Below are 24,226 nucleotides of genomic sequence, written 5' to 3' on the forward strand. Positions count from 1 at the left end.
ACCATCTACTTCAAGACAGACCCAAGAAAACCAACAATAGAACACCACTTGTCATCACCTACAACCCCCAACTTAAACCTGTCCAACACATTATCAATAAACTACAGCCTATATTGGAACAGGATACCATACTCAAAGAGGCTCTGGGAGACAGACCCATAGTCTCCTATAGACAACCACCTAACCTCAAGATGATTCTTACCAACCACCACAGGACATACCACACTAATACCAACCCTGGTACCTTCCCTTGCAACAAACCCCGTTGCCAGCTTTGTCCACATATTCATTCTGCTGATACCATTATTGGACCTAACCAAGTGAGTTATAAGATCAAGAACACATATTCCTGCGCATCCAGAAATATAATCTACGCTATCATGTGCCGAAAGTGTCCGTCTGCTATGTACATTGGACAAACATCTCAGACACTTCGCCAAAGGATTAATGCCCACAAAACAGATATCAGACAAGATCACAAAGAGAAAACAGTTTCTTGCCACTTTAACCAGAAAGGACACTCTCTAAATGACTTAACCACCTGCATTCTGCTACAAAGACCTTTTACATCTGCACTTGAAAGGGAATCCTCTGAACTGTCATTCATGTTAAAATTCGACACTTACCAACAAGGACTTAACAAGTCTTTGAACTTTCTCACCCATTACCAAGACAGTTTCCCCAATTATCACCTGTAATACCATTAACTCACAAACATCCCACTCTCCCTACCTTTAATATCAGCAATTCACAGACACTTACCTTCTTTCCTCCCCCTTCCCACCCCCCCGCATCCCCCTTCTGTTCTGCAATGTGATTTGTCCTTTTCATATTTGTTCATTTTTTTAAATTGTATCCTTTGGTATATATGGTTGTGACTACTTTCTTCCACCATTTGATCTGAGGAAGTGGGTCTGGCCCACGAAAGCTCATCATCTAATAAACCATCTTGTTAGTCTTTAAAGTGCTACATTGTCCTGCATTTCGTTTCTTTGAGGGTGCTTTTTCTTTGCATTTTTTGTGTTCTGACTGGCCAGGGTCTGAGGCAGGTCTTAAAGAATTTTCGAGCATTATAAGTTTAAGTCTGAGATCTCTGTCACATCTAGTCCTTGCCCTCATCTTAGAGCAGCAAGGACATTTCTAACAGGCATGAGTTTCACCTAGGTATCGGATGCATTCGTCATGTCCATCAGATACCGGGATTGCCTCCCCCACAGGTAACACAATGCTTAAACACGGGGATCCCAGCATTGCTACCCCCGAGCAAAGGCGCTGTTGTGATAGGGGCTCCCTTATAGTTTTTTTTTATTCTGTTGTTCTCTTTCTTCTGTTTCTCTTTCCTTTTCTCTTTTTTTTGGGGGGGCCGGGAGTATAAGACCTGATTTGTGTTGAAATCTGGTAGTCACATTGTTGAATTTGTTATTTTAGTTCTTTATGTTAGTTCAAGCGGCGAGGAGTCCTGTGGCACCTTATAGACTAACAGATGTATTGGAGCATAAGCTTTCGTGGGCAAAGACCCACTTCGTCAGATGCATGTAGTGGAAATTTCCAGAGGCAGGTATAAATATGCAGGCCAGGATCAGGCTAGAGATGACCAGGTGGATCCAATCAGGGAGGATGAGGCCCACTTCTAGTAGCTGATCTGGAGGTGTGAATAGCAAGAGAGGAGAAGCTGCTTTTGTAGTTAGCGAGCCATTCACAGTCTGGCTGTGTCTACATTGGCCCCTATTCCGTAATAGGGATGCAAATGTAGCACTTTGGAATAGGCAAATCCGCGGGGGATTTAAATATCCCCCGCAGCATTTGCATTAACATGGCTGCCGCTTTTTTCCGGCTTGTAGATAAGCCGGAGAAAAGCGCCAGTCTGGACGCGATCCTCCGGAAAATAAGCTCTTTTCCGGAGGATCTCTTTTCCGGAGGATCTTTCAAGTAGGAATAAGAGATCCTCCGGAAAAGAGCTTATTTTCCGGAGGATCGCGTCCAGACTGGCGCTTTTCTCCGGCTTATCTACAAGCCGGAAAAAAGCGGCAGCCATGTTAATGCAAATGCTGCGGGGGATATTTAAATCCCCCGCGGATTTGCCTATTCCAAAGTGCTACATTTGCATCCCTATTACGGAATAGGGGCCAATGTAGACACAGCCTCTTTGTTTAATCCTGAGTTGATTGCGTCAAACTTGAAGATGAACTGTAGCTCAGCAGTTTCTCTTTGAAGTCTGGTCTTAAAGTTTTTTTTGCTGCAGGATGGCTACCTTTAGATCTGCAATTGTGTGTCCAGGAAGATTGAAGTGTTCCCCTACAGGTTTTTGTATATTGCCATTCCTAATATCTGATTTGTGTCCATTGATTCTTTTACGTAGGGACTGTCCAGTTTGGCCGATGTATATAGCAGTGGGGCATTGTTGGCACATGATGGCATATATTACGTTAGTAGATGTGCAGGAGAATGAACCAGTGACAGTATGGCTGATCTGGTTAGGTCCTGTGATGGTGTTGCTGGTGTATATATGTGGGCAGAGTTGGCATCGAGGTTTGTTGCAAGGATTGGTTCCTGAGTTAGTTATTATGGTGCGGTGTATAGTTGCTGGTGAGAATATGCTTCGGGTTGTCAGGTTGTCTGTGGGCGAGGACTGGCCTACCTCTCAAGGCCTGTCAAAGTGAGGGATCATTGTCCACAATGATTCATGTTAGTTGTAACTGTCAATTGCAATCTCTCTTTTTTTTTTGAGAGAGAGAGAGAGAGAGAGAGAGAGAGAGAGAAAAGCGGCACCATGGTTTAAAGCATGGGGTCCGTAAGGAGGAAAAAACTATTTACATAAACAGGAGAACTCTAACAATAAAATCACTGCAATGAAGAAACAAGCTAATTATAAGAGAGGGGTCTAATTTCAGTAGAGAAAACTATCTGAGAGAAAATGCTGTCAGGAGAGATGAAGGTTCTGCCTGAAGCCGGAGGCGGTAGAGAAGGAACTGAAGTGCGGGAGGGCTCACGCATGCGCAGTCTAGACAGTTAGGGAGTGCGTGGCGGTCTTGGCCAGTGCATGCACGGCCCAGGGGTACAGCTGTCAAAATGTCCGTCACTGGGCTTGGTGGCGGTGCACCGACCTAATGTGGAGCATCCACGGGGACACTCATCTCGAAGAAGGAACAGTTTTAGGGTGAGTTTGTAATAAGTTTGTACTGGGGTGTTAGTGCTAGAATTAGCTAAGCATTTTCTGTTAATTTAAGTTTGTAATCTACTTTGCTCTGCCTGTTCTCACGTATAACCACTTAAATCCTACTGCTTGTACTTAATAAAACCACTTTTATTTACTATCAAGCCTAGTGTAAGCGATTGTTACCTGGGGGAGCAACCAGCGTGTACATTCCCCCTTTCATTATTAAAAGGGACTTACCTAAACAATTTATTTGGGGTTCTGGTCCCCCAACTGCATTTTCCTTGGACCTGAAGAGTTTCAGTGTCTGTATTGCTCCTCGGGGGGAGCAGTGATCTCAGCTCTGTTCCTTGGCTGGGGGAGATCAGGGAGCTGGGGTAGGGATCAGGACAGGGTAGGGAGACACCCCAGAGAGTGGGAGTGGCCTTGTCAGCACCCCGGGAAGCACCCCCAAGGGGTCATCTGTGACCTCACCCTGTCACAGGGGGAACGCACAGAGATGCTGCCTCTGCCTTGCTCCTACTGCCCCACTGAAGCACTCTGTCTCCTGCAGCAGATCTCCACCACACCTCCATGGCTGCCATGGTGGCTGCTCAGGATGCCCCGGTTCCCAAGATGTTGAATTATAACTCTTGCATTGCCTGCATTGCGCATGGGCTGCATTCTGGCCACTGCTTGGGATCAGCTTCCCCCAGGTCCTAGAGGGAATGCACACCAGTGTCTTGTGGAGGGCACTCACTAGTGCCCAGCCTACAGACCAGGCTCCGTGGGAGGCAGGCACTCTGGCTGGGGGAATTTACCTCCTCTCTCCTCTTGTGTGTGCTACAATGAGAAACGCTATGGCAGAAGCACCCCCAGCCCAGACCACCACCAAGAGGCTGCTGCCTGCTGGGGAAAGCATCTGGTCATTTGTGCATACAAAAGGCTTGCTTTTTGGGGGAAGGGGCACAAGCTGCACACTCCAGAGCTGGGGATTTGAGAGCCATCCAGCCACAGGACCCTAGCTGCAAAAAAAACCATCAGATCTGGACCCAGCTCTGCACCGAAGCAGAGCCAGTGCAAATTTTCCAAGAGAGACTTCCCCCATTGAAAAATTGCCCCCCCAAAAGAAGCAAATGTATTTATCATCAACCCGGCATTTTTCACATGGAAACTCTTGGGTATTTTTATTTACTTAAAACTCAAGAAACATGTGGTTTTTAACAGTTGTGGAAGTAAAATACTCTGGATAGCTAGCAATGTGTTATGTATGACTTTTTAAGGTGGAAAGCGAATACTTTGGGGGGCAATAATAAAAAAAATCTGATACAATGACATGTATTGTGTGCATAGACGCAATACAAAATAACATGTGACCGCGCAAAACTAATTACTACTATATGCAAATAAATTAATTACCATTATGAATATGCAAATGCTTCTATGCTGGTCCGCCAAAAGTTTTTGAATGAGTTTGCCAGTCCACGGTATAAAAAAGGTTGGGAACCGCTGGTTTTGGCAATGTTCAGAATCCTTTCATGTACTGGGAGCATGACCCAGGCTCGGGAGGATGCATAGAGAACATTAAATACAGTGTCCGTCTGTTCCTCCAGCTCTCCTGCCTTGAGGCCCAAATTAGCCACTACCTGTGGAGCAGTGCTTGATGCTCATAGAAATAGTCCAATGGACTAGCCCTGGAAGGCCTCACCACCACCTCACCTGTGAAGGAGGAGGATGATTGAACAACTGGGAGACATCCAGCAATGTTCTCACCTGCTGGGGAGGGGAGCCTTGGGGTAGGTACTAGCTCCTCACCCAAGACAGTTGCCAGGATGTCCTGCACCAAGCTCAGTGCCACGGGTGCTGCAGCCATCGCCCATGATCTGTCTGACATGGTGACCAAGGGCTAGCATGAGTGGGGCACCAGCATGACAGGTACTCTCAATGCATTCCAATACAACAACTGGATCAGCCACTCACTCTGCTGCCAGGCTGGCACCACTGCTGCTGATGCACCCTACACAGCCCAATCTGGTGTGGGGTGGTGAAGGCTTGAGTGTGACAGCTCACAGTCACCACCGGAGACCAGGAATGGTTCAACTGGTGCCAGGGGTAGGGTGAATGGAATCAAGTCAGGGAGAACCCTCAAGGTCCTGGCAACAGCAACTGACAGTGGGATGAAGACTGGTGCTAGGGTTATTGACATAGGTGTCTGGTGGACTAGGTGGGGAAAGGCTTTGCCTTCCCAAACCACCAGGCACAGCTATGCCCACACACTGCCCTCAGAACACCTACTGAAGGCATACTGGGGGAGTGGAGTGTTGCTGCCCCCAGTGCCCACCCTCCTTATGCTCCTGGCTGGGGAGGCTGGAACCGTGCAGCCTCCTACCTTCCCCAGTGTTCCAGGAGCCATGCCACCTGCACACGCCCCCTCCCCAGTGCTCCATGGAGGCTGGGGCATGCTTGGCATGCTGCTCCACCTTCTCCCTGGGGGCAGGGCCTCAGCAGAGTGGGCAAGGCTGTAGGTGGGGGGGCTGGGGGCCTGCCTCCCCTAGCCCCAGCTGCATCAACCGCCCATGGACATTGAAGATGCCTGGGCTAACTTTTGCATGACAACAAGGATCGAGAGCATGACATCAACTCATAGTAATGAGCAGGAGACCTGGATCAGCACAGAGTCTAAAAATGTGGTGACCTAGGGCTCTGTCTTGGCTCCAGAGACCATTGGTGCTTGCTTGATTTGTGTGAAGCCTTGCTGTCAGGCTTGCCCTCGTGGGGAGCCTTGGCCACACACAGCAAAGGCACTTTTAACACTCCCAGTGCCAGGCCCTCAGAAGGGGTCAGCTGCGCCATCGTCCTAGGCCCTTTACTGCTCCCAGAATCGGTGGCGGGTCCTTTCAGAGGGAGTAAGTCCCCACAGCTGAGCCCTTTAGAGGGTTCAGGGTGAGCACAAGGCCTAAGCAGGGTCCTTTGCCCAGAGCCCCTTGGTTGGGTTTGGATGGTGTCATCTTTTTAGCCCATCACCAGCTGGGAGGACCATGGTGCTGGATACGCACTACACACCTGTGGAAGAGTCAGCATGGCCTTCTCTGGCTTGACCTGAGTTTGGCTAAGGATCAGGGCCCTGTTAAATCTGGTGCTAGCAAGCATGCAGGTGGGCCTCAGGCTAAACCAAGTATGTGGAAATGTAACCTTTTGCCCTCGATCATGGGGCAAAGGCTTAAGTGTAAATTACTAACCAAATGCTGAAACTGCTAAGTTCTTGCCCTCGGTCATTGGGCAGGGCCTACTTATAAGTTGCTTAAACTGCTGAAATCATTAACGTGTATACCATTAAAAACAAGCATCATCAAAATTTCCAGAATTATTATGACATGGCTTATAGAAATAGGGGGCGACAATGGGCACACTCTGTATTTTACAAAAGTGCTAACCACAAAAGAAGTAAACAACTTAGGATAATGGCGTACATTAACGATTATACAAACAATGTTAAATAAAGTGAGTAGCATATCTAAGGGTGTTGGAATAAAGACGTGCGTACGGCTGGAACACCACATGGCAACAAGGTGTGAAGCAACCGAGTCTTGCCTTGTATAAAGGATGCTACTGCAAGCATGTGCTTTGGGAGGGAGGAACAGAGTGGATCTGCAAACTCTGTTCACGTAACCAGAAGCTCTGGCCCTGTTCATCCACATCACACAGTCTAGGACGTCTCAGCGAGCAGGAAGTACCGAGACCACGACCTCCTGTCCAGGGATTGTTGGGGATCAAGGGTGAACTGTAAGTGCATTAGGCTTGAATATTGTAGTATAGCTAGTTTTTCATTAACTGCTTTGCATTATAGGTATTTTAGGCTAACCCTCTTTAAAGTCTATACTAAATAAATATAAATATATTTCATAGTAATAAGTTGGCCTATAATGAATCATGGCTGAGACCTGTATTTGTGATTTGTGTTGTGTTTATTTGTCTTGCACTCCTTATGGGACTTGTATTGACCCTTTTACTTGAAAAGTTCTTCGGTTATTGTAATTGCTTGAACTTTCAACAAAATAGGTAGTGGTTAAGTTTAGATCTTTCTCAGGGTGTGTCTAGACTACAGGGTTGTTTTGAAAAAAGTGGCCTTTTGTTCGAAAAAACTTCCCCTGTGTCTAGACTGCTGCCGTTTTCTTTTGAAAGTAAATCGAAAGAATGGGGCAGTTTTTTCGACTGCGGAAAACCTCGTTTTACGAGGAATAATGCCTTTTTTTGAAAGTGCTCTTTCGAAAAAAGACGCTATGTAAATGTAAACTATGCTTTTTCGAAAGAGAGCATCCAGACTGCCTGGGTGCTCTCTTTCGAAAAAGCGGCTTGCTTTTTCAAAGTACTGGTTGCAGTCTAGACACTCTTTTTCAAAAGAGGCTTGTAGTCTAGAAGTAGCCTCACTGGTTTGTCCTGCACCCCTGAATCTAAAAATATACTAAAAGAACTATCACACGACAACACCAAAGTTGAAGCACTGGGTACTGGTTTGGGCCATGTTGGCTCTGAAGCTTGACACGAGGTAGTCTGAATCAGGAGGGCCCTGAGACGGATGTTGCACTCTGTCCACAGACAAAAGTTCTGGCAGATATGACAGTGCTCCTTTATATGGGTTTCCCCAAGGCACTGTAAACAAATCTCATGCAGGTCACTAACAGGCACAGGCCAGTTTCATGACCACCACGGGCAGTAAACAACAACTGAGAGGGTGCAGGGTTGATGGTGCCTGATATACTGCACTGCGAGCACAGCACTCCAGAGGGCACCACAGTGGGCCCTACAGGTACAGCTAAGACAAAAGTCTCCGATGGCCACACGAGAGTGCATGCAGACCTACAGCAGAATCGACACGAGCACGCACTCGAAAAAACTCCTCATCCATCTTGTCTCTCTCGTAGCCTGGCACCAACACAGCCAGAACACCACTGTAATGCAGCAGGGCCCATATGCCCCAATCAGGCATGGGTTTCCAGACATAATGGAAATCGTGACACCGTCCCTGCTCACAGTGGTTTACTGCACATAGTGGTTTATAATATTGTGGCGTAGCAGGGGTGCTGTCTGCTCTGTGACCTGGGGTCCCCCTGCGCTGTGATGTGAGATTCCCACTGACTCACCCAAATGTGTATTAACCCAGACACCCAGGCTCATCCTGAGGAGATAACAGTGGATTCCCAGGGTGAGACACAAAGGGAGGGAGGCGGAGACAAACACCAGGTTTCGGAGGAAGGGGCAGTTGCTGGCTGGGGAACATGAAGGAAGCAGCTTTAGCTGAGGGTCTAGTGATGACAATGGACCCCCTAACCCAAGGGGTCTGAGGCATCCTGGCCCTGACTCCTGAAACCACATCACATCTATGCTGGGCTGTATCCTGGAGGAGCAATAAACCCTTTCTATACTACTGGTTGGCGGAGTCTCATCTTGCTGCAGACGGGGGTGCAGGATCGGGGGGTACCCTACGTGTCACCACAAATACGCACCTAATTTTTCTGGAAAGCTTTGCCCAAGGAACACTGGCATTTCCTCAGTTACTGCAAGCTACAACAGTGCTTTTAACTGATTCAGAATGAATATTAAAGAAGCTACTAGACTGAACAATGAAGTTCATAGATTTAGACAGGTTTCCAATGACTATTTGGAGCCTTTTTTAATGGTACAAGTAGATATTTTTTCAGCATTTGAGATTATTTAGGATTTGTATGAGACAGTATTCATTTATTACCTGTGAATTTTAGGTTTTATATTTACATACTTAAACAATAAAACACTGTAGGCAACAGCTAAAAAAAAGACACAGAAACTGAACAGAGACATACATTTAAATTATGATACAGTAAAATGGTTGGTTTTGGTGACCAGAATGTTGAAGCTCAATGACAGGCTCAGGAAAAAAGATCTTGAAGACTGGTAAGTTATTTCATAAGTAATTTGAATTTAAAACTTTATGCTGCTACATTAGCATTTTAACTTTCTTATGTGACATCACTGAAAAGCTATTACCAGTCAAAGGGTAATAGTGTATATTATTTAAAATAACCGTATTACATTCTAGTTGTATGAGGATGGTCAGCTGTGTTAAGAGAAAACGTGCTACAGAAATTGCCATGTTTGATGGTCTTTGTCCTAGACTAGAGTTTCATGGTATCAATATTTTAAAAGCTCAGTCAGCCAGGGTCTGTGTAGATTCAAAACAGAGCCACAGAATCTAATTTGCATTTTGGAAGTTACCAGATATTGGAGAGGCACCCTTTGTTTAACATTTCAAAAGGATAACTTCAGCATTACCGAAGTAATCCTTTTTTCACTTATTCCTCCAAAAAACATTTCGCTGGATGGACTACTATTTGAGTCTTTATATAGTGAGTAAAACACCATGGCTCAAGTTTCCAATTGCCCAATACATAGCATTCTGTTACAGCTACTGTTATGAAGTTTGTATTTCCAAACAGCTGCAGACCACAGGGTAAAAATCACAGATTCATAAGATTGGAAGGGACCTTGAGAGGTCATTTAGTCCAGTCCCCTGCACTCTAGGAATATTAGATATGTGTAATTGAATAGTTGTGTAACCGCATCAAATTTTAGCTGGGGGTGGGGCTGGCAGCTAGTGCGCTCCTGGCCCCACTCCCAGGGAGCCCGCTGCCACCCTGCACTGCTGCCTCTGATACACAGACAGCTGCATGGGGTGGCAGCAGCCCCTGTCTGGGGGGAGCTCAGACCTCCCACGGACAGGGTCTGCTCTGTGGGATGCTGGAGCAGCCTCCGTCCATGGCGAGCCTGGGCTCGCTGCAGACAGAGGCTACTCTGCAGCAGCCAGCTTTTAAGCTGGCTCTCCCAGAGCATTGTCTCCTGCCTGTCCCCCTGCCTCTGTAGGAGGCAGCAAGGGGGGGGGGGGCAGGTGCGAGAAGCTGGGTTTCCGCCTGCCCCCCTCACTGCTGCCTTTCTATTAGAGCCAGCAGTGTGCGGGTGGGGACGCCAGCTCCCCACAGGCACCGGCTCCTGCCTCTGATACAGAGGCAGCAAGTGGGGGGGGGGGGGCGGAGAATGCATATAGTCGACAGCATTACTCTATAAGCCTAGGCTTATCAGTTAATTGTGTAATCGTCTACCCGTTGACATCCCTACTGCACTCATGGCAGGACCAAGTATTATCTCGACCATCCCTGACAGGTGTTTGTCTAATTAAAATTCACTCTTCAGGCTAGTAGTGATTGAATGTGCTACTTTGAACAAGAGAAAATGCATGGATCAGACTGATGACCAAATGCAGCACTTCAAGCTTTCTATCATATATGACAGAGGCTGGACAAGAGGAAAGCAAATGATAGCTCACAATTTACAGAGTCAGACCACTATGTATTTGGTAGCCTGAGGTACAAAACTTAGCACGGTCTTTAATAGTGTTTGGGCAAGTGAAAGCATAGGGGTAAGCCTGTAGATATGAATTGAAGTCCCTACAAAACCCACTTCTGCAATAATACCTCTAAATCAAGCAATATGTCAGGCTGAGGTGCAGTTGGGGAAGTTAACATTTATGTAAACAACTAAAAAATAGCAAAACTTACATATAAATAATACTGATCACAAAGCACATCTATCCCTGTAGAGCACATAGCACAGGGTTTCTCAAACTGGGGGAACTCGAGCTGTCAACCTGTACCCCAAAAGTTTGAGAACCACTGACCTAGCACAACAGCTTACTTCTGCTTTCATGTCCCACCTCCTAGTAATCATCCTCTTAAATATGCCAACAATATTATATTTAAGCTGTTAGACAAGTCTATTTTACCTGTATGCCTGGGCTCACTGGGACTGAGTACATCATATTTGGTGCAAAGCAAACGGGCTGAGTATACACAGGAGTTGGCTGTTGATGACCCACCATAGAAGGGCTAGGCTGAGCTTGTGGACGAGGTGAGGTTGATGTAGTTGAAGGCTTGGGCTACAAATAAATGAAGCAGTTCACTCATGTGTACCAGTTTTATCAATGCTCAGAGTTTGTTCATTGTGGTCAGATAGGAATGTAACAGGTTGTGCTTCTTTTAACACAGGAATTTAAAACATGTGAATTCTTTTCACCTGATTGCATGGGGAAGTTAAAAAAAGACAGAAAGAAAAATTTATCAAGATTTTAATATTCTGAAGGTTACTGCTAGAGTTAGTGTTCTCGGTCTTGGTACTTCAAAGGAGAAATGCTTGCTCCTTGAGCAGAGGAGGAGAGCATTACAGAAATGTTACACCTTCCCCACAGGCAGTGAAGACAAGGGCTAAGAGCACATCATGCCTTCACATTTCCTAGGAGCAGCAGTTTTCAAAGATGCCACAAAGGCCCTCTTTGTGGTAGACTGGTTGTAACATTCACAGCTGTTTCCTCAATAGGAGGAAACCTTTCAAAGGAAAGGTGGACTGTCTTTGGGTTTCCTGGCAACAGCTCCAGATAAAACATTGTTGTCGTCAGTCAAAACTAAAATCTTGAAAGCCTTCTTAGAGGGCTTGTGACCATCTGTGAATAAGTTCCATTAAGTTAAATACTGTCATTACAGTTCAGAAGAATGTAATTAGGAACCAGTTTAAACAATGGATGAGGGAGGAGATGAGAGAATATGTGGTAAAGAACTGAAGGAAATAAATACAATATAGCCTCCAAAATGGTCAGACTATTTAAAGGTATTTTAAAAAAAAAAACCTTTTTTTATTAAAAAAGTAGCATGTTACATTAGGGGTAGTCTGTTTCCTGAACTATAATGAATCCTTTTCAAAATGTGCTATGTTTTCATGCACCAAACTATTTTCTTAAAAACCCTGATAATTAATCAGGTACACTGTTAAATTATAGAGGAGATCTGGTCAGAAACACATGAAGTATGTCTACATTTAAAAACACTAGAGAAGCACTGATGTAGCGCTTCAGCGTAGACACTACTTACACCAATGTGAAGGGCTCTCCCATCAGCTTAAGTAATCCACCTCCCTGAAAGGTGTTAGCACTATCTACACCAGGGGTTAAGGTTCCCTCTAAGGTGCACACCTACACAGATGCGCACCAAGAATTTGAGACGCACCCACCTCCTCAGCAGGGCCACGCATGTGGAGGGGTGGGGCGCACATGGAGTGCCTGTCCCACTCCAAGAGTAGCTGGGCAGACACCATGCATCCCTAGCCCTAACTTTAGTAATTCCCCAGGGATGGAGCTGTGGCCAGGGCAGGCCACATGGGTGGTGCTGCTCTGGTGGCTGGGGCCTGGGCCGCAACGTGGCGGGCAGCAGTAACAGCTCCGGCGGCCAGGGCCCGGGCCTAAACCGCTACATGGCAGGCGGTGGCGGTTGCTCCGGTGGTCAGGGCCTGGGTCCAAGCCACTGCATGGGGAGCAGCGGCAGATTTGGCCAGCAGGGTCAGTTGCTATGTGGCAAGCAGCAGCAACAGTTGCAGGGGCCAGGGCCAGAGCTACCACGTGCATCCCAGCCCTCCCCTGTGGTCAGAGGGGAGAGCTGGGGTTGGCAAGCGCAGCATGTATGTGTGTGTAATTTTGTTAGTAACTAGGGGGTGCCGCAGTGACACACATCTGAACAAGCGCATATCACGTCAATATTGGTGCACAAGACAAAACTCACTTCACTCACGGATGGAAAATCTTAGAGGGAACACTGCCAGGGGTTGAGTTAAGCAGAGCTACACTTCTCATGGGTATGAATTTTTTACAGCCCTGAGACACATAGCCGTATCAATGCAAATTCCCAGTGTACACCAGCCTGAACTCTCAACTAGCAGAGTATAACGTACTTGACCCAAGTATACAAGGAAAAACTATATTACTGTGCAATTACTTGACAGGCTGAATGTCACTACATGCTACATCACTCAATACAACCACCAAACTTACTTGAGCGAAAGATCGAGGGTTGAACTCCTTTGCATTAGGATTAAGTGTTGATTTCCTAATTTGCCTATAAACAAAAACACACAAACAGTTTAAAGTTCAGCGATATTCCTTCACAAACATTTCCTTGAACTCTTCCACAGTTTAAGTTTTAGAGTTATCTAAGTCCCATCACAACATAAAAAATATTGTCAAATTAGAAAAGACTTGGGGCACATGGCTAATCTAATGGAAAGAAAAAGGAAAAATATCAACTAAAACTTATTTCTACAAAGCATATTTTTGATGGTGCTTATTCCAATTGACAACGGGACAGCGTTTAGACTGGGGTGGGCAATAATTTGGGGGGGGGGGGGGCACTCCAAGATTTTGCAAAGTGGTCAAGGGCCGCACTTTCCTGTAGAAATGAGGGGTCTAGGGTGGAGGTTGGGTGCAGAAGTGCGCACGGGGTAAGGGACTGGGGTGCAGGAGATGGTGTGACGTCTGAGAGGGTGTTTGGGTGGAGGAGGAGGTTGTGACCTGGGTCAGGGGATTGGGGTGTAGGGTCAGGGAGGGTGTTTGGGTGCACAAGAGGATTCTGGCCCGGGGAAGGGGCCGTAGAAGTGGGTGCAAAGTCTGGGAAGGAACTGTGACCTGGGAAAAGGGGGTGCAGAGGGTTTGGATGGTGACCTAGGGGAGGGAGTTGGGGGTCAGGAGTGCCAGAGGCAGGCTCTGGCTGGAAGGCAGTTACCTAAGTCTCTCCTGGCCAGCAGCCCTGCAGTACCCCCAAAGCAGGCTGGACTCCCTGCCTGCTGCAGCCCCAGACTGCTTGAAACTGCAGGTTGCTCCCTCCACGTGGTTGTTTCCAGCCAATAGGAGCTGAGGATTGGGCTGGGGGTGAGGAGATCACACAAAGTTTGCCCCTGCCTACAGAGCAGAGAGCTGCACAGACTGCACTTTAAACTGCGGCAGCTCTGTGCCTGAGGGTCCCGGCAGGGTGGTCCGTGGGCCAGATGTGGTGGCTTGGCGAGCCGGATCTGGCCCTCAGGCCATATTTTGCCCAGCCCTGCTTTAGACAATTGAATGCAGGATTAGGTATCAGGAGGACCAGTGTTCTAGCTCTGCCACTAGCTGTTTCATGACTTTGGGCAAGTCATTTAACTTTTGCCTCAGATTGCCCCATTTGTAAAATGCAGATAATCTTTACCCACCTAACGTTATGAAGATTAAATCCTATATACAGGAAACCCTCTCCATTCGTAGTGGATACGTTCCTGACACCAATGCGAATGGTGAAGTCAGTGAATACTGGGAGTGGGGGGAAGCAGAGCGAGTGCTGTTTCCCCGCAACGCCTGCCACCCTGCAACAGGCCCCTCCCGTAATCCCCAAGGCTGCGTTCCCTGCCCCTCCCCCGAGACCAGGGGATGGGGTTCAATGGGGGAAGAGGGCAGGGCAGTGGCAGGAAGGGGAGGGGCTTGGGGATGGGAGAGATCTGCAAACACATGAAATCATGAATACTGATTCTGCAAATCATGAGGGCCTCCTGTAAATGCTACGAGTTAAGAGTGGCTTTTTCCTTTGCTGGGGATTCTAAAAAAACAGATTTGCTTATTAAGAACACAATTACTTACTCTGAGGTATCTTTCTTCTCTTCTTTATCCTCTTTACCACCTTGTTTACTTCCAGGTCCAGATGTCTGTACACCCTGAGAGGTTACCACTGGTCCTCGTTTCTGCTCAGAGCTACTGCTAGTTGATGGAGAAATACTGGGACTATTTGATTTGCTACTGCCACTGTTAGAGTTCGCATTACTGCTGGTTTCAATGACAGATTCTTCAGAGTTTGATTCTGTTTTCTCTTTAATCACATCTCTGGATTTTTCACCTTCTGGATTTTTGTTTAGCAGTTGATCCACTGTGTCTAGGGTGGAGCTTGGCTGTAACTGATAGTACAAATAGTTAACATTTTGGTAAATATCACCCTATGCAGCGATACAGAACACACATGCATTATTACCAACAGTACTTGTGTAATAAGAGAAGAAAATTTCCATAAATTGTTCAGTTAAAATAATTTCAGGCTCCTGCAGTTGAAGATTCAGGTTTAATTACTAAAAACAGAAATAAGCACACATATGTTCCAATAGACACTAATTAAATTATAATCTGCATTTTACATATACTCAATATTTGGAGACACCCAAGTACAACATACAGATTAAGAAGAGTCAGCACTGACTTGCTTTATATTGGCTTGTATCTCAATTGTATATGGATGTTTGTTCAAATAACATTCTAACATGTACTCATTAATTTAAGGGCCTATTTTCCTATTGATAAATGCGCTTCAACTCATTAACTGAAAAAAAGCACAGCAAAGGAAAAGGATGGTATGTAACTCCCTTTTTATTCAATACTCACATGAAAGACACTTACCCTAAAGTCGTTCTTAAATTTCTTTAAATCATCAATCTGTTTTCTATGTTCTGAAACAACTGAAGATACACCTGCCAAATATAATATACATATGAAAAGCACAAACTTCTACTCCACATAACTGCAGTTATGAGAAAAACTTAAAAAATAAATAATCTATCAGCACCTTAAAGACTAACAAAACATGTAAATGGTATCATGAGCTTTCATGGGTACAACCCACTTCTTCAGATGAACAGAGTATTAAAAGTCCAGTTCCAAAATAAATAGGGAATGGGGGCGGGGGGGGAGAATAGTGAATTAGAGTGTTCATGTTACAGGTTTGTTTTAGGTCAGTAACATGAATATTAGGATTCCAAGAATGAAAGTTGATACTTTTGATTTGGAAATTTTTTACTACTCCAACAGGAGCAAACAAACATTCAGTGACAATTCTTATGTAGTGCTTTGGATTCAAGAAAATGAGAAGCCCCAATACTGAACTGATTGATCAGTTAACTAGGTGCTCCCTTAAATACATTACACTTTTGGGAATTTAAGTTATATTTTATGCTTTGTCTGAAGAGACACTTAATTTTTAATTACAATCCAACCTCCAGAATCATAAGCTGTACTAAAGAGGAAAGATCCAGTAAATGTATCAACCTTCTGCTCTCATTGCTAAACAAAACAGAGAAGTAGATGCAGCTCTGTATCTCAAAGAACTGCAGCCACTCACTCTTGTTTCCCCAAAGTGAAGCAGTCTAGCTGAATTCTGCTTTTCCCACTCTCAAATTAGTTTTGTCAGATCCATGGCTTTTAAACCATTTGAAGCACAAGTCTGTTACTCTTTTTATGGAAACCACACAAAAACAGCTCCTGTTCTTTATATTACTAGAACCCTACAATGGAATGACAGCAGGCCATAATTCACAATAAAGAACACACACATTAATACAACATCAAGTTTCAAATTTAAAATGAACAAGGAAATGCAAGTGTTATAACAAATACAAAATAATTTGGCCTAACTAGTACAACCTGTGTGCCAGTTAACCACAAAAACTAGAGCTAATTGATTATTTGTGACTAGGTCAATGAATTTCTGAATAATTGTTAGTTAATTTCTCCACTCACATGTTATTCAGACTTTAAGAAACTTAACTTCTACATTTTCCATTTCAAATTTGCAACATTAACGTAGATCTTTGTTTCAGAGGGGTAGCTGTGTTAGTCTGTAACTAGAAAAACTTAAAAAACAACTAATAGTCTAGCAGCACCTTAAAGGCTAACAAAACATGTAGATGGGATCATGAGTTTTTGTGGGCACAATGAATGGAGTTAATAAAGGTCCAGTTCCAAAATAATAGGGGATGGGGGGGGGGGGGGGTCCATTAGGGTGTTCATGCCACATGAAGCTGATAGAGAAAGTGCAAACTGTTCTTAATTACCCACTGTTTGTTTGTTGTTAAGTCATTAGGATGTGGAGGGTAGTGCGCTAGCCAGGTAATGTCTTTGTTCATACCTTTGTGATGGGTCCCAAACCTGTAAATGAAGTTAAGTTCCAAGGCTTCCCTGTGTATTTGGCTTGTGGTGTTTATTTTCTTCTTTTAAAAAACACTCAGCTACTTCATTGCAGATATACAGTTTTGCAAAATTCCCAAACTGCATTCTTAAAAAGTACAAAATCCTTACCACTGAAATCATGGTTATTTTTGGCAGATACATAGGTTTTTGCTACAGGAAATAGGAAAATCTAGATGTAGAGCTACGGAACTCTGCAGTGCACTCTATCAGATGCCAATGCAATAATATAGCCTTAAAGTTTACATCACATACAGCCAGAAGCATTAGCATTTTAAGATGAGAGATTAAACAGCAAAAGTGTTGATAATATCATATGAGATTTTTGAGACCTGTATGAGTAACTATGGAGCAGGTTATAAAGAAACCTGAATCAAAACCATAAGTTTACTTTTTGTTGCTACGAGAGGTATAATATCAAAGAAGCAAATAATTTATGTATCACAACCATAATACTTAAAAAGGGAAACTCTGGTCCATTTAAGCTTGGTTAAAAACAAGTCTTAACAAAACTAGTAAATGGACATGTTTCCACATTTTATTTTAATGTTGATGGAATGGTTAAGGAATAATTCCCCTGACAAGTTTGCAATGCTGTTCACTTTCACAGCTTCATGAACAAAAGTGCTTACTTGTAGAAAGCTGATATGACTGCCTTTTAAAACTAATAGATGTTAACGTAACTAACTGATACTTGGGATTTGTGCTTACAATTCTCTGAATTACCCTATAAATATTTAAAGGAGATTTTAAATACAAACCTTTGTTTTCAGGTTTAGTGAAGCTAGGAGAAATCTCACTTGATTTAGCATTTTCCTTGTTTCCAGTTGCAGAATTCTGCCTCTGGTCCTGAAGCCTGGAATCTTTAGCTAGAAATATAATTCAATTCAAAGTTACTTTAAAATACATATAACATATAGACACACACTTTAAAGAAGATAGCAAGAATTGCAGGAAATATTTTGGGGAAAACTTTAGGCCAGAAGAGAACATAAGAGGAAGCTAACAACTATTTTACATTTATAAAAAACTCTGTTAAAAGTGAGCTGCAAAGGGAAATATGGATTTCCTTGTTTTTAATACTTTATGATGCCTAATGACTAATGAGAACCTGGGTACTTTGTTTTTACTGTACATTAGAAATTCAGGTTCTGCCTTGGCTGAAGGACTATGGCACTGGAAAATTAGTGAAAAGAACTACCAAGAGCCAAGTGAAAGATTTAAACTGTTTGGATAAAAAATGCTTCGGTTAGAAAACTCCAGTTCACTGGGCTCTTTAATTAAGGTGCAATAGATGTTTGGGAGTTCTGAGACCTTCAAGCAATCTGGTAACAAAAATTGGACTTCATATTATTGATATTTTGGGCACAAGAAAAGGCTGCAAATCAATTTAAAAAAAAAATCTTTTCAGGTCACCTTGAACTAAGTGTGACGGTATCTGCACCCTACATTCTGTTAAGAGAAATAGAGAGGAATAAGTGAGAAGTTTTTTAGGCTGAGTCTACATTTAAAATGTAGATCCATATAGCTGTATCAGTCAGACACAAGAAACCAACCCCCCCCACGTAACTGACACAGCTACATCAACACTCCTGCCTCCCCAAGCACAGATACCAGCTTGGAAGTGTCACAGGGTCAGGTCAAAGAGATACAAAAAAGTAGTCCTACTGGACTTCGGGAGGTGGGCAGGCGTAAGCCCACCCACATCCAACGGATCTCCCCCTCCAGCCTACGGGGAGTATCCACAGAACCCATAATGCCAAATAATTACAGGGGGCAAATTAAAGAAAAAACAGGGACGGGCATGGAGGTCAAAGGGCTAAAAGGAGGGAACCAGAACTCTGCCTGGATGCGTGAACAGATACAGGAGTGGAAATAGGCCCCACAGTTGCAGGCCCCTCCCTCACCCAACCTCTGCGCCCTGGTCTTCTAAATGACCATCTAAGCGATAGCCAGGAGGGGGTTGATGAGGTCCCACAACTTTGTGGGGCCACGGATGGGGTGTGAATATATTAAATAGGTGAGGGGAGAAGTGCAGCCAGAAGCTCAACAAGAGGTTCTGGAGGAGCCAAACAAGGGGCTGCAACCTGGCACACTCGAGATAAATGTGCGCCAGAGTCTCCCTCTCGACACAGATGGGGCAAGTGTCAGGAACAGAGGTGAACAGCACCAAGGACACACCCGTGCTCACAGTGCTGTGGAGGATTCTCCAGATGTGTCTGGCAAGCCACGGAACAAAGGTGGAATAGAGACTGGCCCAGTGGGGCTCCCCAACCTTTATTGGTGGTAGGAGGTCCCACCATCTCGTATCTAGGCAGGACACGAGAGTGGGGAAGTGAGGAGTGTGAAGCACAAGAGTGTACAGATGACTTTTTGCTGTTCAAAATGGGACCAGCTGCAACGGGTGCAGCCGGCTCGGGTGATGAGGGGGAGGCGGTTGGGAAGGCAGGTGGGGCCGGGGGCCGATGGAGAGATCAGGAGGGCCAGGGGTGAGGGGCGGGCGGGGTGCACCCTCTCACAGGACCTTGTCGAGGTAAACCCGAGTGGTGGGCGGCAAAGCGTCCTTCACCTCCTGAAGTACGCGCTGGGGAGTACGCAGGGTGGAGAGCCCTATATGCAGAGCAAGCGCAGGAGGATCCACCCAGTTTCCCTGGTTGTAGTCCAGGTGGTTTCCAATCCTGGTGACTTCTGCCAGGACCAGCCTCCGGTGCACCGAGGGGGACACCGCCGCCTACACACATAGATGGGGGTTGTGTAGCAGGGGCTCCGCGAGGAGGTCTGCCCCCACGGTGGCTCCCAAGGACCTGGTCGCCTCTAGCAGCTTCCAGGCCCGGAGGAGGTCCTGGTAGAAGGCCGGAAGCTCCTTTATCTGAGAGGTCTTCCGCGAGAGGTCATATCAGAGCCCTTGGAAGCGGCGAAGGAAAGCGTGCGCCAGCGTGCTCCACGCCGGACTACCGGCATCCTATGGGAGCCTGGAGGCAGAGGACATGGACCCGCATGCGCAAACACATCAGGCCCTGCCCTCCCTCCTGCAGGGGTAGACGGAGAACCCTTGCAGAGACCCGATGCAGTCCTGGCCAGAAGAACCACAGCATGAGCTGCTGAATACGGGCCAGGAAACCCGGGGGCGGGACCAGGGTGTTGAGATGGTGCCAGAGCATGGAGAGGACCAGCTGGTTAAGCATCAGTGCCCTCCCTGGCAGGGAGAGGCACTGGAGCAGCCCTGTCCATGTCCGCAACCTCTTAGTCACCCTGGACGCTAAAGTTTGCTAGTTCTCCGGCAGGGAGGGATGTGTGGCAGAAAGGAAAACACCAAGATAGAGCAGCGGACCTGCGCTCCACCTGATGGCCTGAAGCGCAGGTGGGAGGGAGCTCTTGACCCAGTTGACCCGGGTGGAGGAGGCTGCCAAGTAAACAGCTTGGCAGGTCTCCACCCACGCCAGGTTGCCTGGGTCCTGGGCCATGAGCAGCACGTCGTCAGCATACACTGACAGGACCAACTGCATCTCCGGCTCACGGAGTGCCGACCCCATCAACCTCTTGCGAAGGAGACGGAGGAAGGGCTCGATGGCCAGAGTATACAGCTGGCCCGACAGCAGACAGCCTTGACGTACTCCCCACCCGAAGCTAACCGGTGAGGTCAGGGTCCAGTTGAGCTTAACCAAGCACTCTGCAGAAACATACAGCACCTGGAGAAATCCCACAAAGTGGGGCCTGAAGCCGAAGGCCCGCAGGGTGCCCAGGAGGTACCCGTGGTCCATCTGGTCGAACGCCTTCTCCTGATCCAAGGACAGGAGGGCAAACGACAGACCTCCTGGTACAATCGGCAGAGGGATGGATCTCTGGGGCCGGTGATCAGCCGCCTCTCTAGCTCTAAAACCTCCCATTCCAACTGCTCTATCGCCACATCCTGCCACTGGCTGGCCCCCCCGGGGGTAGTCACGGCAGAAGTGCTGCACGTGCCCCTTCCCGACATCCCACCACTGCCGTGCTAAGGGAAAGGTGCACCACTACCCACACCAGAACTCCCAGAAGGACACTACAAAGCCCACGTCCCTCAGCAAGCTTTTGTTGAAATGCCAGTAGGCCGGCCCCGGCCTCTCCGAAGAAAGACAGCCCATCATGGCCACCAAACAGTAGTCCGAGAATGGGGCTGGCTGAATGCTAGAGGTCCAGCAAAGATGATGCCAAGGAAGGTAAATGTGGTTCAACCAGGAGTGAAACGACCATTGACCCTCCACCCAGACAAAGGTGAATGCCATGTCCTCGTCCAGGTGGTGGGCGCGCCAGACGTCCACCAGGGAGTGTTGGTCTATTATCTCCCTGAGGACGTCTGCGGTGGCCAGGCACTGCTCAGTCCCCATGCGGTCCCATTCCTCGAGGGCGCAATTGAAATCCCCACCCAGGACCAGATATAGAGGATATAGAGAGCCGAGGAAGGCAAACACCGGCTGGAAGAAGTGGAGACTCTCTGGGCTATACGTCGGGGCGTAGACGTTTAGGTGTAACATCAGCACCTCCACCCGAACATGGGGGTGCAGCAGGCAACCCTGTACAACCTTGGTGGTCCCCAGCACATTGGGCTGTAGGTTCAGGGAGAACAGGGTCACCACCCTGGTTTGACTGGCAGACAAGTGGCTAAAGTAGACCCTGTCCCCCCAACTCTATCTGCCAGTTAGCTTTGGTGGCCAGAGCGGTGTGGGTCTCCAGCAGGAAGATGACAGAGTACCCCCCCTCCCAAAGGAAGGAGAGTACCTGACACCTGTGGAGACCCAGCCTGCAGCCCTGGGTGTTCAGAGTGGCAAGGAGGAATGGCAGCATCGAGAGGGCAGGGGAAGATTCTCGCTGGCGGGAGTGCTGGCAGACCTCATCGGGCCCCGCAGCAAACCATGACAAGTCTCCCCAGTGCTGAAGGGCAAGAGCCACCTTGGCCTTGGAGCCACAAATGTGTCCTCCAAGAAACTGCCATTTCAGCCTTCAGAGCATTGGGGCCTCAGGCCCCTGAACGTCCTCAGGCCAGACCCCCCTACAGGCCCCACAACTGACTGACATAGGGAAGCAAGGACCCTGGGACTATCAAGAAAGATAACCAAGAAAAAGGGGGGACATAGACACACAGGAAAGGAGGAAAGGCAGTGGAGAGGGAGGACAGGCAGTGAGGAAGGGCCTGCTCAAGAAAGCAGAGGCGGGAGGGCCAGACACTGCTAGGTGGGGAGAGGAGCAGGTGTGCCCACAAGCAGCTGAGTGGCAGGCCCACAACACCAGCTGCAGGACACCAACAGAGCAAAAGGAGGGGGGGCAAGCAGTGAGGCCTAGAGTGGGAAAAAGCCCCTGCAGAGACTGAGGCTGGGGAGGGAGCAGCAGCAGCAGAAGTGAAGGGGGGAAACCATGGGGAGGTGAACCACCCTCCAAGCCCCAGCATCCCACAAAAACTGCACCAGCCACCACCCCAGGGGACCCAGAAGGGAAAAGGGCCCCTTACAAACTCCCCCCCAACCCCCACCACAGAGCAAGCTGTGTGAAGGAAATAAAAATCCCAGGAGTGGTCCTAAAGCAGCCCCTTTACCTCTTCTGCCCTGGAGGTAGCAGCAGGAATGATGGAATTTCAGGCCTGTGGTGGTGAACCAGGGGGCCAGGTAGCCCCCCAAGAAAATGGAAGAAGGGGTCCTCCTCCCCCTCCCCCGGCCAGGAGCAGGGCAGCAGAGCCCCCTCCCCCCATGACACACCCAGCAGCCCCAACAGCTAGCTGAAGTGAGGTGGGGGGAGAGGAAGCTGCCTGCCAACAGAGCAGAGAGAAGAGGGTGCCAGGCCCAGAATAAGAAAGAGGCAAGGCCGGCCTGCCTGCCTGTCTGCCAACCACAACAGCAGCTTCCCCCCCCCCTTGGGGAAGAGAGAGGTGCAGGGGGGACGTGTGTGACAGGCTCAAGGCACAGATACAAAAAAGGAGTGAAAAGGAGGAATAGTAGCCTCTAACTGAGAATGTTTCTGTTCCCAGAGTAACAGGAAGGGGGATGGTCCAAAACCAGCAGAGGCAATCAGGGGCAGTGGAGCACCTAGTGCTAATTGACCAGGACTGCAAAGTGAGGTGAGCCTGGGCTGATTAGGACACCTGGGGTTAATTAGAGACACCAGTTGAGACTGGCTATAAAAAGAAGTTTTCCCACAGCTCGTGGCATGCATGAGTAGCTGAAAGGATGGAAAGTGTGGGGAAGTAGCCCAGGGGTCTTGAAGCAAGCATTGGGGACTCATGTAAGCAGCAGCTATCACAGGGTCCTGTGCTGGAACCCAGAGTAGAGAGTGGACCTGGATTCCCTCCCCAACACCCACCTCCCCATTGCCACTTGGGGAAAAGGACTGTGGAGTCTATTCTCCCTTTTACTATACACTGGCCAATGAAGAAAAGAGCTCAACAAGCAGCAAACTGAAGCCCTAGGCATGGTGCCTAAAATTGAAGGCTGCTGAGAGCCTCTGAGGCAAGCAAATCTGCCAGGAAGTACAGGACCCACTGCCTTTGCCCTGCCATCCCCATGGACAAGAGGGTCACGATCGCCCTCTGGAAATTGGCCACCCTGGACAGCTACCGCTCCGTGGCGAACCAGTTTGGGGTGGGCAGGTCCACCACCGGCACAGTCGTCCGGCAGGTAAGGCCACCCGGGCCCCACGCACCCACCCTTGGCAAAGGATGGGGCCAGGCCGGGGGGGGCCTGTGGGGGAACCCCCAGGGGAGGGGGTATTGGAGGGCGGCGGGCACACCCCAAGGGCTCCTGTACTCACTGCGTCTCATTCTGTGCATCCCGTGCCCCTCTGCAGGTCATCCGTGCAATCGATGTCCTGCTCCAAAGGGTCATCCGTCCCCATGACCTGGACACCACCCTCACCAACTTCACCGCCCTGGGGTTCCTGAACTGCGGGGGAGCCGTAGACAGGACCCACGTCCCCATCCGGGTGCTGGAGCACCAGGCGGCCTGGTTGTTCAACCCAAAGAGCTACTGCTAGGTGGTGCTCCAGGCCCACGTGGCCCACCAGGGCCAGTTCCAAGACACTTATATGTTCCAAGACACTTATATGAGGTGGTCTGGCCGAGCCCACAACGCCCGCATATTCCGGCACTCAGGCCTGTGCCACAGGCTGGAGGTGGGGACCTACTTCCCCCAGCGGGACCTCGCCGTCGGGGCCATCAGCATGTCAGTGTGCATCGTGGGGGACACGGCCTA

General features: G+C 47.8%; 1 protein-coding gene across 14 annotated transcripts in view; it reads right to left on the bottom strand.

Annotated features, from left to right (window-relative positions):
- LOC102445074 (ataxin-2-like) overlaps positions 1-24,226 on the bottom strand; it is a 257,980-nt gene that overhangs the window by 72,925 nt on the left and 160,829 nt on the right. For all 14 annotated transcript variants that reach the window (XM_075914768.2, XM_075914775.2, XM_075914776.2 and 11 more), the window contains 5 exons: positions 17,774-17,881; positions 15,450-15,520; positions 14,646-14,956; positions 13,038-13,101; positions 10,947-11,099 (listed from right to left, as the gene is read on the bottom strand). In XM_075914768.2, coding sequence (XP_075770883.2) covers positions 10,947-11,099; positions 13,038-13,101; positions 14,646-14,956; positions 15,450-15,520; positions 17,774-17,881 — 707 coding nt within the window. The remainder of the gene's footprint in view (positions 1-10,946; positions 11,100-13,037; positions 13,102-14,645; positions 14,957-15,449; positions 15,521-17,773; positions 17,882-24,226) is intronic.

The sequence above is a fragment of the Pelodiscus sinensis genome, chromosome W, assembly GCF_052426305.1.
Source record: "Pelodiscus sinensis isolate ZL-2025 chromosome W, ASM5242630v1, whole genome shotgun sequence".
Lineage (NCBI taxonomy): Eukaryota > Metazoa > Chordata > Testudines > Trionychidae > Pelodiscus > Pelodiscus sinensis.